The 14,133-nt window shown below is 44.4% G+C and overlaps 1 protein-coding gene and 1 pseudogene across 4 annotated transcripts; one reads left to right on the forward strand and one right to left on the reverse strand.

Moving 5' to 3' along the window:
* Nucleotides 1-5,321: 5,321 nt before the first annotated feature.
* On the reverse strand, nt 5,322-6,560 carry LOC119299282 (annotated as a pseudogene).
* Nucleotides 6,561-10,858: 4,298 nt separating this feature from the next.
* LOC119300202 lies at nt 10,859-13,928 on the forward strand. Of its 4 annotated transcripts, XR_005146406.1 has the most exons (4): nt 10,859-11,717; nt 12,152-12,222; nt 12,660-12,770; nt 13,161-13,928. XR_005146406.1 is itself a non-coding variant. In XM_037577234.1 (3 exons), exons 1-3 carry the CDS (start codon nt 11,523-11,525, stop codon nt 13,233-13,235), a joined length of 381 nt encoding a protein of 126 aa, XP_037433131.1. In that variant the 5' UTR covers nt 10,859-11,522; the 3' UTR covers nt 13,236-13,928. The 4 variants fall into 4 exon arrangements, 1 of the variants encoding a protein (XP_037433131.1); XR_005146404.1 differs by having other exon boundaries at nt 10,859-12,222; XR_005146405.1 differs by having other exon boundaries at nt 12,152-12,770.
* The last annotated feature ends 205 nt before the right edge of the window (nt 13,929-14,133 follow it).

The raw sequence follows: 14,133 nt of genomic DNA on the forward strand, positions 1-14,133 counted from the left end.
GTTAACCAGTTGTATTCTCCGCAAAAATCAAAAAGCAGAATGCTTTGACCAGACCTACATGCATGCATGGTGACATGCGTGCAGTACACGTACGCTAATTGGGTATTGACAAGTCACATCCATCGTCTATACCGGCGGCGGCCGGCTGCTGCACCAACACGCTTAAAATTTCTGCTCCCGTTTGAGGTTTGACCATGCATGGATCGATCAGTCGTGCACGGGGAACCCCGTCGGTGCGACGGTCGGTGACGCATGCATGCATGCGACTCACCCCGACACGACAGCGTCGGCAAGGGAAACGTGAAACTGAAATTCGATTTCGATCCTGTGCTTGCTTTGCTTTTGGCTACGAGTCAGAACTGGGAACAAAGGGGTATTCCTATTTGCTACGTACAAATAAGAATTTTTGAACTGGCGGGGAATCAGTCACCTGTCATTAACACGACGCCTTGTTTGACTCTTTTTGCCTTTTGCGGGGCAGGCAATATTTTTGTCGATCTTCACAAAGTCCTCCGGAAGATCATCCAAAACGAATTCCCCCTGACAAAAGAAGAGTAAATATATGTGACGCGCGCACGTATACATTGCCTCCGAAGTCCGAACCAGCCATGATCACATTACCGACCTTTAAAGGAACCAACATATATATAGAGCAATCAAGATTCAAGCCGGTCTGATGACCATGAAGAAGGTTTGTGGATTTCCCCGCAAAAGTAAAATATAAAACTGGTTCAGCGGTGGCAAAAGATACACTAGCTAGGATTGGACGACAGCCGACAGGAGTGAAGCACCTGAACTAAATTGAGCTCAATCGCCTGCAGTAGAAGGTCTTGTTGTTCGCTGGATATTTTCAACAAGGTAGTACGCGTTAAGGAATGGCCATCTCTAGAGGCTCCAGGACCAAAAGAAAGGCAACCGGTAGTCATGGATAGTTCCTGCTCAAGCAGCACGACAAACTAATATGTGTGCACCTGTAAACTAATACTTCATCTGTTCTAAAATAAGTGTCTTTTATTTACTACAAACGAGCCTAGGTGCGTCGAGTTCATCGCCAGGACTCCCGTGGTTGTTGGCGCTAGCGCTGGCGACAGAAGGGTATAAACAACTGAATTTGATGATAGGTTTGTAGGCTTTTCTTCAATCCGGTGCTCACAATTGGCAGTGATGATTTCAGTAACAAAAATGCAATAAGTTTATGTTTCAAACAAAATAAAACTAAAATTTACAATCAACAGGGAAGCATTATGCCCGCTTTCAAAGACTTTACCCTTCTTCTCGATTTTTTTCCTTACCAACACTTGCAACATCTTCAAAATGACACTTACAACATCAACCCCATAGGTGCTTGTCAGATATGTACGCTTGATGCAGCACAAGATGAACACTTCCAAGTTTATCTTTTGCGGAGTTTTTCTTTTTAAACAATCACCAAGAGGCAAAGGGGCCCATCTAAATATATTACTCAAATATATTCACGCGAGGAACCTCTTCCTCCTTGGTGATTGTTCAAAACAATAAAAACTTTGTGCAAGATAAACTTAACAAAGTGACAGAAACCTCAAGGGAATAAACTGAGCTCAATAGACAGCTACTGTAGATCAAAACAGTTCTGCATCAACTATCAATTTTTTATTTATTGCGTTAAAATTTGTTCACGCGTAGGAGAAAGTACCAGAATTCATATTCATGACCTGAAGGCAGATGCCAGTGTCACAGGCCCATATGGACACCTGAAACTTTTTAGCAAGATTATTTTATTGCAATTTTTTTTAAAAAAAACACATTTTTGCGACTTCAATTTCACACAATTGTTTCTCTTGAACTTTGAATTTACATCAGCTGTTAGCATGGTCTTGCCATCCGGTTCATCTCCATCAATTGCATTTTTTCTTTTCACCATCTCCATGCCAAAAGAATCTGCATCTAAAATAGTCCAGTCTTTGCAGGACCCTTTTTGGCAGTTGGAAAAAAGAGAGCATATAAAGAACCATATTTGTGAGGACAGAGTTAATCAAAATCAGCCGTCCTCCAACTGAGAGCAATTTGCCTTTCCAACTGTTCAAACGTTTCTCTAGCTGCTCCTCTACATGCTTCCACTCTGCAGTGGTGAGACGCCGATAATGAATCGATATTCCCAGATATTTAATCAGGAATTGGCCATGTGTGCAACCGAACAGGTCATCACAATCTGCTGCCGCCTCAACGGCTTCTCCAAAGCAGAAAAATTTCACTTTTATGGAAATTAATTTTAAGACCCGACATTTGCTCAAATGCTAACAACAAGAGTTTCAGGTTTCGAGCCTTATCTAGGTCATGTTCTATAAAGAGAATTATGTCATCGGCGTATTACAGAATGGAGTGTGGTTTGTAGGCCAAAAGACCAAGGTGGCCTTTGTAATTCATGACCTGGAAGTCAAGAATGAGGCCCTATTTAGTAAGTGGTTGTTTAAACTTCTTATCGAGGATGGTGTTTGGCAAATCATGCTGCATAATAAGTATCTAGGTCAAAAGGTGGTGTCTCGGGCATATTGGAAACCTGGTGACTTGCACTTTTGAGCTGGCCTAATGGCAGCAAAGAAACATCTCTTTCGCTTTGGGTCTTTCGCGATAAAGGACGGGTCGGAGATTCGTTTTTAGGAAGACATCTGACTAGGCAATGTCAGTCTCCGAGAACAATATCCAGCCTTGTACAACATCGCTCGCGATAAGAATAAAACTATTGCGCAGGTGCTCAGTTCATTCCCGCCCAATATTTCGTTTAGGCGGGACTTGATTGGTCCCCGTCTTACGTCATGGCATAATCTTTTATCCCGTCTGGATTTGATCAATTTGACACAAGGTCGGTATGTGTTTCACTCAAACCTTACTGCATCGGGGTCTTTCACAGTAGACTCTATGTACCGTGCGCTCACACATTCTGAGATACCAATAAGTACTAATAAGAAAATCTGGAAGTCAAAAATTTCACTAAAAGTTAAAATCTTCATGTGGTATCTTCGTAGGGGAGCTGTTCTAACCAAAGACAACCTCGCACGGCGCAACTGGCCAGGGAGTAAGAAATACTGTTTTTGCACTCATGAAGAAACAATCAAACACCTCTTTTTCCAATGCAAGTTTGCATTTTTGCATGGTCAGTCATCCTAACAACGTCAAATTTGTATTCCTCCACAAGTGTCGCCAATATTTTTGGTTATTGGTTGGATGGTATTCCAAATAGGTTGAAAACGCTAATAAGGGTGGGAGCGTATGCCTTACTATGGTCGCTTTGGCTATGTAGAAATGATTTGGTTTTCAATAACAAAAATGCTTCTCCTTTGCAGGTTATTTTCTGTTATACGCACTCGCTTCGTATGTGGTCTACGCTACAATGAGTGAAGTACAAACCGCTGTTCAAGACGATGTGTACGCGGTTGGAGCAGGTGGCTACAGATGTTTTTACCTAACATGGATGGCAGTATAATCTCCGGATCGATCCACCACCCCTTTCGACATAGGCATAATGTTGGTCTATATGACTACTGTTACCCATTTGTTGTTTTTTTCTTTCTTTTTTCTTTCTTTTTATCAGACTTTAGGTGATTGGCTGTGTGTATCTTAGTTATGCAGAAGTTGAATGTTACTCATAATGCTTTGTATACTCTTGATGCTATTTTTTAAGATAATAAAAGCGCTCTTTATCGAAAAAATCTCCATCGATTGCGAAAGAGACACAACGTTCCTTGGTCGCGAACTTCCCTGTTCAATTTATGCATACAGTAGCCGGTTCACCGAGTCTACATGGACACTCATCCTGCCGAAACGCCATCAAGGAACTTGCCATCTCTGGGCACAAATAGCAACCCTTGATCCTCGGCATATACCTGGATCCCTTCCTTGATGAACTTTTCTTTTTAAAATTGATAAACTTTTTTCAAATTAATGATTTTTTTCAAGTCGATGATCTTTTTTCAATCCATTTTTCCATAACACCGAGAACTTTTTCCAAATCCGTGAACTTTTTTTTAAAATGATGATATCTTTTTAAATTCATGAACATTTTTAGAATTCGTGGACATTTATTTTAAAACCATGAACTTTTAATATTTTACAAACATTTTCAAAATCACAAAAAACTGCTGGCCCGGTTATTTTTCTGAACCAGTAGCTCAGCACAGCCGAGCGAAAAAAAACTAGGAGTGAGCGAGCTGAGGCTGAGCGAAGGGAGCTCCTACTCGGAATTTCGTAACGGACGCTCTTTCCGTCAAGTTGTCGCTGCTTCGCACAAAGGCGAGCTACCTGGCGAATGAGATGGCCGGCCCAATTTTCTATCATACGCATGCACTACAATATCGGTTTGGAAGCTTCTCGAAGGTTCCTGTGTGTTTTAATTTTTTTCCCAAAATTAAAAAATGTTTGCAAATTGCAAATAACACTATTTCCTTAATTTGTTCATAATTTCAAAATTTGTTCACATATGCAAAAAATGTCCCTTTTTCATAAAATGTCCATGTTTTCAAAAATTGATCCGCTTTTAAAAACTTGTTCGCAGATTGAAAAAAAGTTTCCATTTTTTTAAATTTTGTTCGCAGAATGAAAAATTGTTCCCATCTTTAAAACTTGTTCATGATTCTAAAAAAATGTTCCTGTTTTAAAAGAAAGCAACAATGCTAAAATTTTCCTGTTCTCAAAATTTGTTCAAAAATTCAAAAAAATCATTTTTTAAAAGTGTTCAAAAATTCAAAAATTGTCCGCTTTTGTCGAAACTTGCTCGTTATCGTCAAAAAAATTTGGATTTAAAAAATACTGCAAATTTTCGTTTTTAAAACTTTTTAAAAATACTGCAATTTCTAAAGTGCTCTGGTTTCGGATTTCGAATATTGCAATATTTTTTAAATCCGAAATTTTAAAGTGCTCCGGTTACGAATTTCGGATTTAAATGTGATCTGGTTACAAATTCGGAAAACTGCTAACATTTTTTTTTAACTCCGGTGTGTTCTGTCAAAAACGTCGGTACTTGTCAAAAATATAATCAGAATTTACAAGAAAAGAACAAAAAAAAGGAAAAATAATCCGTTCCGCCGGCATGACTAGTCTAAAGTATTCGCATTTCTTTTTCACCATCAAACTGAATCTGCCGTAGTGGCTAGCTATGCCTGTCTACAGGCTCGTGGTCGCGAGTTCCAATCCTTGCTGAAGCGCTGCGTTATTCATTCATTTTTGAGGAAAGTATCGTTTTCTCCCTGAAATCCTCTGCAATGGACCAATTTCCCCATCAACTCTAATACTGGATCAATCAGCCCCTCAAATCTGTAAAACCGGATCAATTCTTCCCTAAGGTGGTTTCAGACTTGATTTGAAGTGGTTTTGACCCATACCATGCATTTCTCTGGATTGACCGTGCACTTCGCTTCATAACAGTTGGGTGGAGATGACTGCTTCAGTGCGTCGAGCTCGCCTCCGTGGCCGGCATGCTCGCCGCTCGTCGTCTTCTTGGTCTCCACCAGGCTGCCGCTGATGTACTCCTGCTCGATACCTACAACGACGCTGATGCTCCTCGAGAAGCTGTCCGCCATCGTGCCGCTGCTCAGGTTCGACCGTCCGCAAGGGAACCGCTCTGTGTGCCTCGCACCACCCGGACCGGTGCCCCGCTTGGCCGCCGTAGAAGATGAGGTGCATCAGCACCGTGGACGCGCGCATCCGGCCGCCCGCAATCACGCCCTTGTGCTAGGCCTGCATCCTCTTCCTCCGGCAAGCGGCGATGGTGTTCGAGGTGGCAGCCTTGCGGGCATCATTTTGATGAGTGTCTCTAGCGTGTCGGGGCTGTTGGACGACGGCGGCGACGAGATCTTGTCGGCTCCGAGATCTGTCATAGGCTGTTGCGGCGGAGACGGCTCGGGGCCCCGGTGCCGGCCGCATTTCTCGCCGGTCTGCGTGGCCGCGTTCGCGTTCGCCCCAGCGCCGCTGCACGCGGCGGCCACCCAGTACTGGTCGAGGTCGAAGGAGCTCTAGTTCTTGCGCCGGCCGTGAGCCTTGCTAATGGCCGCTTTGGGCAGCTTGTTCTCGTTCCCGGCCTGGCAGCTCGAGGTGGAGGAGGACGAGGATGAGCAGGCGAAGGCGTCGCGCGGGTAGGCTGGCGCGGGAAGGAGGCGGAGCAGCTCGGAGCCCTTGAGCACGTACTGGGCACCACTGGCAGGTGCACGGGATCGTCAGCGGTGAGTCGTGCCAGACGTAGCCGGTCTTGTAACTCTGCTTGGAGGACCAGGAGTAGTAGGCGTCCACCATGCCAGCGCCCCGGAGCACGGTCAGCCTAGTCAACGAGTTCAGTCAACGAGAAGTGCACGGTCTGGGTCCAAACCACTCAAAATCAAGTCCAAAACCACCATAGGGGGAAATTGATCCGGTTTTAAAGATTTGAGGGGCTGATTGATTCGATATTAGAGTTGAGGGGGAAACTGGTCCATTAGAAAGGATTTCAGGGGAAAAATGACACTTTCCTCTTCATTTTTTACACTGGTCGCTGCCTTCATGGGCCGGCCCAGTCGAGGGACTAACCTATGCGAAAGCTTGACATTCTGCTGCATTGCCGCAAAAAGTGGCCGATAGGAAGTACCCTCCTACTCCACGCCTTCAGCACCATCTTTTTCTTAACAACCTCACGAGACTTTTTATTTCAAACCGTCACAATATTTACATGGACGAACGAAATCCCGTTGGGCTGGCCAAACCAAACATGACAGCCAGGTCCTAAAGATAAAGCATGTCTCGCTAGGTTGTGAGCCTCAACATTTGAGCTTCTAAATTCATGAACAAAAAAACAGGAACTAAAAGTAGATTGTTGTTGCTTGATCTCCTTGATGATCGCCCCATAAGCAGCTCCACTTCCACTCTGAATTTCTTATATCACTCCCTTGCAGTCGGATGCGAGTTGGATCTGCTGAATATGTAAATCTGCCGCCAAGTCCAGCCCCTCCCGGATGGCCATCGCCTCCAACGTAGCTGGATCACCATTGTTGTACACTATAGCAGACGCTCCAAGGAATAGGCCAGCTTGGTCGCGGCAAATAGCTCCCACAGCTCCAACATGTCCCTGACGATGCACTGAAGCATCTATATTCAGCTTTGCGTAGTTTTCCGGAGGTGCAAACCAGCCTGATGGCCGTACCCGCGCGCTTCTTGTGCTTCTGCTCTCGGGTCTTAACAGTTTTGTTTCATCCAAATAGGAATTGATTAAGCTATGGGTGGCATACGGACTTTTATGAATATCTTCGTAGATAGCTTTCCGTCGGGCTCCCCAGATGGCCCAAAGGGTGACTCCTAGTCTGGTAAATGCGTCATCAGATAGTGCCTCTTGCGCTTCAAAAAGCCACTTCTTTGCACACTCCTTCGTGTTTGAACTAAGATAATCCAAGATCACTTCCGATGATAGAGCCCAGGTGCTCCGTGACGAGGGGCAGTCGAAAAGTGCATGTCTCCACAAGTCACGAACTCCACATAGGTTACACGAGGATGATGTAGCCATGTGTCATCGGTGCAGAAGATCCATTGATGGCATGGAATGCCGGGCCAGCCGCCATAAGAACACTTTCACTTTGGACGGGATCTGGAGCTTCCACAATGCTTTCCATTCTTTTCCTTCCGCCTGAGTACTTGAAGACCCCTCTCGCTCCTCGAGCCAGTCTTCTCTGTTAAACTTAGTCCGTACTAGCATATGATATGCCGAACTAACTGTGAAGTTTCCCCTCGGCTCCTCACCCCATGCCCAAAAATCATCAACTCTTCGTGTGCACACCGGGATTTTGAGTATAGCTTCTGCATTGAAAGGAGTAAAGACCGAGCGTACGAACTGACCTCTCCATGAAGCAGTTGATGGTTCAATAAGCTCAGAAACTGTCTGGGACGGAGAGGGTACAAGTGAGGTGATCGGTCGTTTGTAGCTCTCTCGCGAAATGCCTTCAGCGCCATCTAATCCAACTAGCGTTCACAAACAACGCTTTGCTGGGCCGGCCCACGAACAAAAAATCCTACGAAAAGTTGTTGAGCCGAGGATTCGTCGGACTCACGCCTTCATCACTTTCTAAACCCGCTAAGCTAACCACCTCAAGATACATAGTACATGTATCTCTACTTCTAAGGCCTTGTACAATGGGACTTCTAAGGCCTTGTACAATGGGAGATACTTAGTAGGGGAGGTGTTTAGAGAAATAAATTGGGTGTTTCTTAAGCACTGATGCTTATTTGTACAGAATAGACGCTTAACTAAGCGTCTCTCCTGTAGAAATAGACACCGGTGCTTCAGAAAAAACCTCGTGCTGAGGCCCCAACCTGCACCATGCACGTACGAGCGAAAAAAGACCTAATGGAGCAGTTGGTAGTCTCGCTTTCAGATTTTTTTAGTCCCACTTCCCATAGTTTTTTTGGTACCTCCTCCCACCTTAGACTTAACCACCACGATTCGAAAAAGCTCGGTGCTGAGGCCCGAACCAGCACCATGCACGTACGAGCGAAAAAAGACCTACGATGGTTAACCAACGAAAAAAGACCTACGAAGATTAACCAGCGATAAAAAAAAACCTAAACCTATCTCCCGGACGTAAGAGCGACCTCTCCTCTCGATCCATCCCCTCCTATGCGACCGCTCTCTTTCCCTCTCCTCGCGATGTGGCGCCGCCCCCATCTCTCGCTCCGCCGCCACCGCCCCCCGCCTTCTCCTACCTCCCGCTCAGCCACGTCCACCACCCCCACCCTTCTCCCCATTGCCGGATCCATTTGCAGATCGTCAAGGTTAGGCAGCGGAGCTCCACATCCGTGACCCGTGCGTGCTTGTCAAGGAAGTTGCTCCTGGATCTGCGCTTGCGCGGCTGTGGCGGAAGGGACTCAGGGTGGCCACCGTCACCGCGGAAGACCAATCCCCCACCTTGTCCAGAATCTCTTCTTCCGCCATGTTCCACCGAGGAAGGAGGGGGCGGCTCAAAGTCTCCCTCGTTGCCGCCAGCAGCTGCAGCCGCCGCCATGGGTGATCTCCTCCTACACGACCAGTTTTGATGGATTCGTGGGGACATGCATGTATAGCGGCCGGTGCGGCGTCTCGGCCCCAATGTCAAGTATGTTTCGTTTCCGTCTCCACCCTCTCATCTCTCTTAGGTTTGATGCCCCGACGTCTCTTTGTTGTGAGTCTCTTTGCTGATCTGAATTTGGATCGACTGAATCAACCAATAGCTAGAGATCTGAAATAGAATAGGTTCATTTTTTTAATAAGGTCTTTAAATCATAGTTCAGTAGAGGGAAATACCATGTCACCTGTAATGGAATTTCATTTGTTTCACTTGCATGAACCAAACATATATGTGTGCTGACTACATGCCCCTGCAAGTGTGTTGATTCCCATGTCAATTTAGTAATTGTAGCTATATTCCTGCTGGAGCAAGGAACAAATATCAGGTTCATTTACATCTGCAGACTCCAATTGTTTGTTCATAACTATGTTTTCCTCCTGCTGTGTCATTTAGGTCTATGTTTGTTTTCCTCCTGCTGTGCACTAACCTAGAAGCCTGTAACCATGTCCGTAAACTAAATTAATACTATCCCTGAGTGAAGGTAATGTTTCCAGCAAGAGAATTGACAGTGCTGACAGTGCCGTTATATTTTGTAGTATTGTCAATGTCAGGCATGTCGAATATTTGCTCTTTTTTTTACTTAGCCAACTTATTTTACTACATGGAGTGTTTTGGAGTTTTGTTTCTAAAAGAGATTGTGTGGAGTTTTGTTCTGGAGTGTTTGTACTGATGCATAAAACTATCTGCATCTAAAATGGCATGGTATTAGTATTTTTATTTTTAAAGGTGTGCCACTTTCCTTGAGCTTTCACTAAATCATAGTTATGTCCTGATGTTATCGTCACTTGAATATACATTATGATTTAATGCACGTTCAGGAAATAGTCAATGCATCACTATTTTCTGGAAACTGTCTCTTCCGTGTGAAGTTTTGATTTCATCTTGATATATTAATAATAATATTACCATGTTTGTTGTAAATGTCTATTTACAAACTTTGCAGATAAATTGGTGCCTGTATATTATAGAAGTAAGACACTTGAAACTAGATTCAACATGGTTCCTGCACTCCCAACTTTTCATGGTTGACCTCACATCAGAAAACAATTATTCATCATGGGCAGTCATGGTTGTTTGCGACTCTGCAAGAAGATGATCGACGGTCGGCAGCTCGGCTGCTTCATTGCCATCTTCAACGAGCACCGCCCGACACGATTTTTTGCTGGCATGTACCATCGAATGTCACTGCTTTTATCATGGCATCCAACACTTGCAGTTGTGACTCAAAAGGGAGTTCTGAAGCTGATAAACTTGGATGGCCTGACAGTCTACCATACCAACAACCATCTCCAAGGACACGAACTTGCTAAGTTTCTAAGATTCATACACACCTTCAGGTACAGATACCTACTTTGTTCTCTAGATTTCCTATGCATTTTAAGAGGATGAGCCGCCCATATATTCATGAGGAAATGATGGAGGTGACCCTATTTAAAATGAACTTTCACAATTTTTTTCCAAGAAAAGATCAGGGTGCCGATAGGGTTTCTATTATGTTTCAGGAGAAATTTGGATCTTTTTGGACAGTTATTGCAACCATCTTTCGGAATTTAGATATATTAAAACTAAGCACTTTTCCAGCCCTCTTAGAGCATCAGCATTCACAGCCGTCCGATCGTCAATTTCAAGCATTTTCAGCCGTCAGATTAGGTGGGAATCGCACTTAATCTTGGTTCTTTTGCTAATACCGATTGCACTCCGTCAGCATTTTTGGACGTTCCGTGTTAAATTGGGCCCAATGGGCCAAGTCTCCTCTCCCCACCCGAACCGGATCGAGACGTCGTCTCGCACAACCCCCTCCTCTCCCCGACCTCTGTGCTCTTTCTCCCAATCTAGGCGGCTGGGCGTATCCTTCCCGACAGCGCCGCCGACCACGACATCGACCTCCACCAGCGGCCCCCCTCGCTCTTTCTCGATCTCTAGCGCCAGCGCGCATAGCGAAACGGCGTCACACTCTCTGTTGATTTGCCTACCACGACGATGTGCTCGGAGCCGTCCTTTTAAGGTGGAACGCAACCGCCGCTGTTATCAACTCCCGATCCCGATCGAAGCTCGCCCAATCCCGACCGAGGTCCACCCGCCCAATCCAGCGACCGGAGGAGAGGAGCAGCCGGTGCGGTCGAGGCCTCGAGGGGATTTAGCGGACGCCAGCCGCGCGTGGGATCCAGCATCGAGGGAGCCGACGCGACGCGCGCGAGGGAACCGGCGGTCCAGGGGAACCAGCCAAGGCGAGGCGCCCCGGCCGGTCGATGCGCTGCGGTTCGTCGCCTGGCTACAGGGCATGCTCCGCCACGCCGCCTTCTGGGAGAGAGAGGCTGCTGCCGGGCGCCGGCGCTGGCGTGCAGGACGGAGTCGCCGCTCCAAGTGCCAGTTGTTGTTCGCGCCGCCGGGAGCGCGTTCGCAGCGGGCCGTGCCAGCCGTCTCTCGCCGATGTTGTGCCTGAGGGCTTTGCTGGTTGGGTCGCTGGTGGAGGACGAGGCCAAGCTTGCTCCGCTCTTTCAGATCCAGGAGTGTAACAGAGTGCTGCGGCGAGATCTCAGCTTTCAGGCGCAAACACCCCAACCCGTGATATGTTTTTACGACGGATCTAAACTCCTCCGGCACGCTGCTGCCAGGTCCAGGAAGGTATGCGAACTTTGAGCAAGCAACGTTGGTTCGTTCTCGGTGGAGGTACAGTGGGTCACTGGATAGTGGATACTGGATACAATAGCAGCAGGTGGATGTGTACGTAATTGTACTTATCCTGTGCTTTCTTGTGATTGTAAACCTAATCACATTCTAGATCGATTGATTCATATTGCCTTTCATAATTAGAATAACTGGTGTTGTTTATGATGGTATGCATTATCTTCCCTCCAGTTTTATTCTAGCTGCTCAACTTGCATATTTTACAACAAGCCCAAAAGACACACACTATTTTATGGATATTTACATTAGCTTTTCATCCTTCAGTGGTGAAAACAGTTTCCCAAATTTTCTTTCCTTGTTCATTCTTATATTAATTTTGTTGTAATGATTTTCATGACAATCCACACACACACACACACACACACACACAGATGCAATATTTATTGAGTCTGATTTTTTGGTGGAAACAAACTGGAGGAAGTGATGTACAACTCAGAAAAAGGTAAGTGATGTGAAATTTCTAGGTGCATTGCTATTTACACTACCATGCAATGACATTCAAATACGTATTAAGCATGTCCTTAATAAAGTTTAACATGCCATTTTCTATTAGAGTACTCCGATCCAAGCTGGATATGTAGCTAGCCTCTCCTAATCTTCCTGTAAAAGACACTCTCCTAATCTTCCCATGCTTTCAGTTTCTTCGGTATCGGAGTTCTCATCTATTTTTTGAGATTTCAGCGATCAATGCCGAGCATATGTATTTTTTGTCTACCCCTGGGTTCTCTAATCCCCCCCGCCCCCCGCCCCCCGCCCCATTATTTCTTTTTTACATTGCATCTGATTAATACCCATGAGATCCCCTTTTCATTTCAAAAATTTGTGGCCTCCTTCCTGTTATGTCACTATTAAGTCTTCGGTTCAACGTGACACATGCAGGGCCACCTTAAGTGCTCAACTGCCACGTCTAGCGGGATATGGAGAGGGACACGAAGATTATATGTGTACCGATGGTTGCGGGTTGATGAAGACGGACCTGCTGGTGCAGTGGTGAGGACTATATAGCCCATGTACTTTACCATGAACAATCCAAGGTTGAATAATGAAATATTGATAGGATCTACCATTTATTACTTTCTCTTTTTAAAATGCGAATATGTTTCTAGACATTGAATAAATCTTGATAGGATCTGCCATTTACGGCTTTCTCTTTTTAAAATGTGATTATGTTTATAGACTTTGAAATAATAAAAACACCAATTTCTCAAGATGAATAAAACTTTTTATGTGGATTTCTGCTTTATTTATCTGCTGTGATCAGTGTTTTCTTCTTGCATGTGGCTTAGTAACACCAACCAATACATTTCTTTACGCATGTGATTTGTTTGTTCCTCTCATTCTATTATTAAACTTATTAATTTGATCTTTTTCGTTATACAGATCACTTCTGACATTGCCGGTTCCAGCACTCCTGGACTCCTCCTTTACCAACGACCCACATGCAAAATAATGTAAGCTGACAGGCTCCAACTTGATAATCTAGATGACATGGTCACTATACTGAGAATTGTCTTCCTTCAAAAGTAGAAAAAAATGTTGCTCAATCTGCTTTTTACAGAACAATGAGTAGCTGGCACTTGCTTCTATTAAATAGACAGTCAATTTGTAGTATGCATCAGTACCACAAAAAGCCTTTTAGGTTGCCTGCCAGTTTAAATGATCTCTATAATGGTAAATAGACAGTCAATTTGTAGTATGCATCAGTACCACAAAAAGCCTTTTAGGTTGCCTGTCAGTTTAAATTATTTCTATAATGGTGATTGGATATTGTGGGCTTTGCCTGTCATTTTAGCATGCTACAGATTTCTGCCTAAGGTGATTATCAGCTTGAATTTGAGCAGAAGGCTAAAGCTGTTCTTGGAACTTACAACGGTGTTGTCTTTCCAAATGAGAAAAGATGACAAAGCTTTGTTTTTTTACAATGTTACCTTTTACTATGCCTGGTCAGAAACAAGCGAATCCTCTCGAGTTTGTCGAGTTGTTTGCAGTGATCATCTGCCATTTTCTATTTGTATAATGTTTGAAGTTTGTATGAATGGATTCAATGAAATTATAGGTGTCATACTACTTTGGTCGAGATTATGCTTCCAGATATTGAAGGAAATATGCCCTAGAGGCAATAATAAAGTTATTATTTATTTTTTTATATCATGATAAATGTTTATTATTCATGCTAGAATTGTATTAACCGGAAACATAATACATGTGTGAATACATATTCAAACAGAGTGTCACTAGTATGCCTCTAATTGACTAGCTCGTTAATCGAAGATGGTTATGTTTCCTAATCATGAACAACAGAGTTGTTATTTGATTAACATGATCCATTCCATTAGCTTAGTACCTGATCGTT

The sequence above is a fragment of the Triticum dicoccoides genome, chromosome 5A, assembly GCF_002162155.2.
Source record: "Triticum dicoccoides isolate Atlit2015 ecotype Zavitan chromosome 5A, WEW_v2.0, whole genome shotgun sequence".
NCBI classification, from domain to species: domain Eukaryota; kingdom Viridiplantae; phylum Streptophyta; class Magnoliopsida; order Poales; family Poaceae; genus Triticum; species Triticum dicoccoides.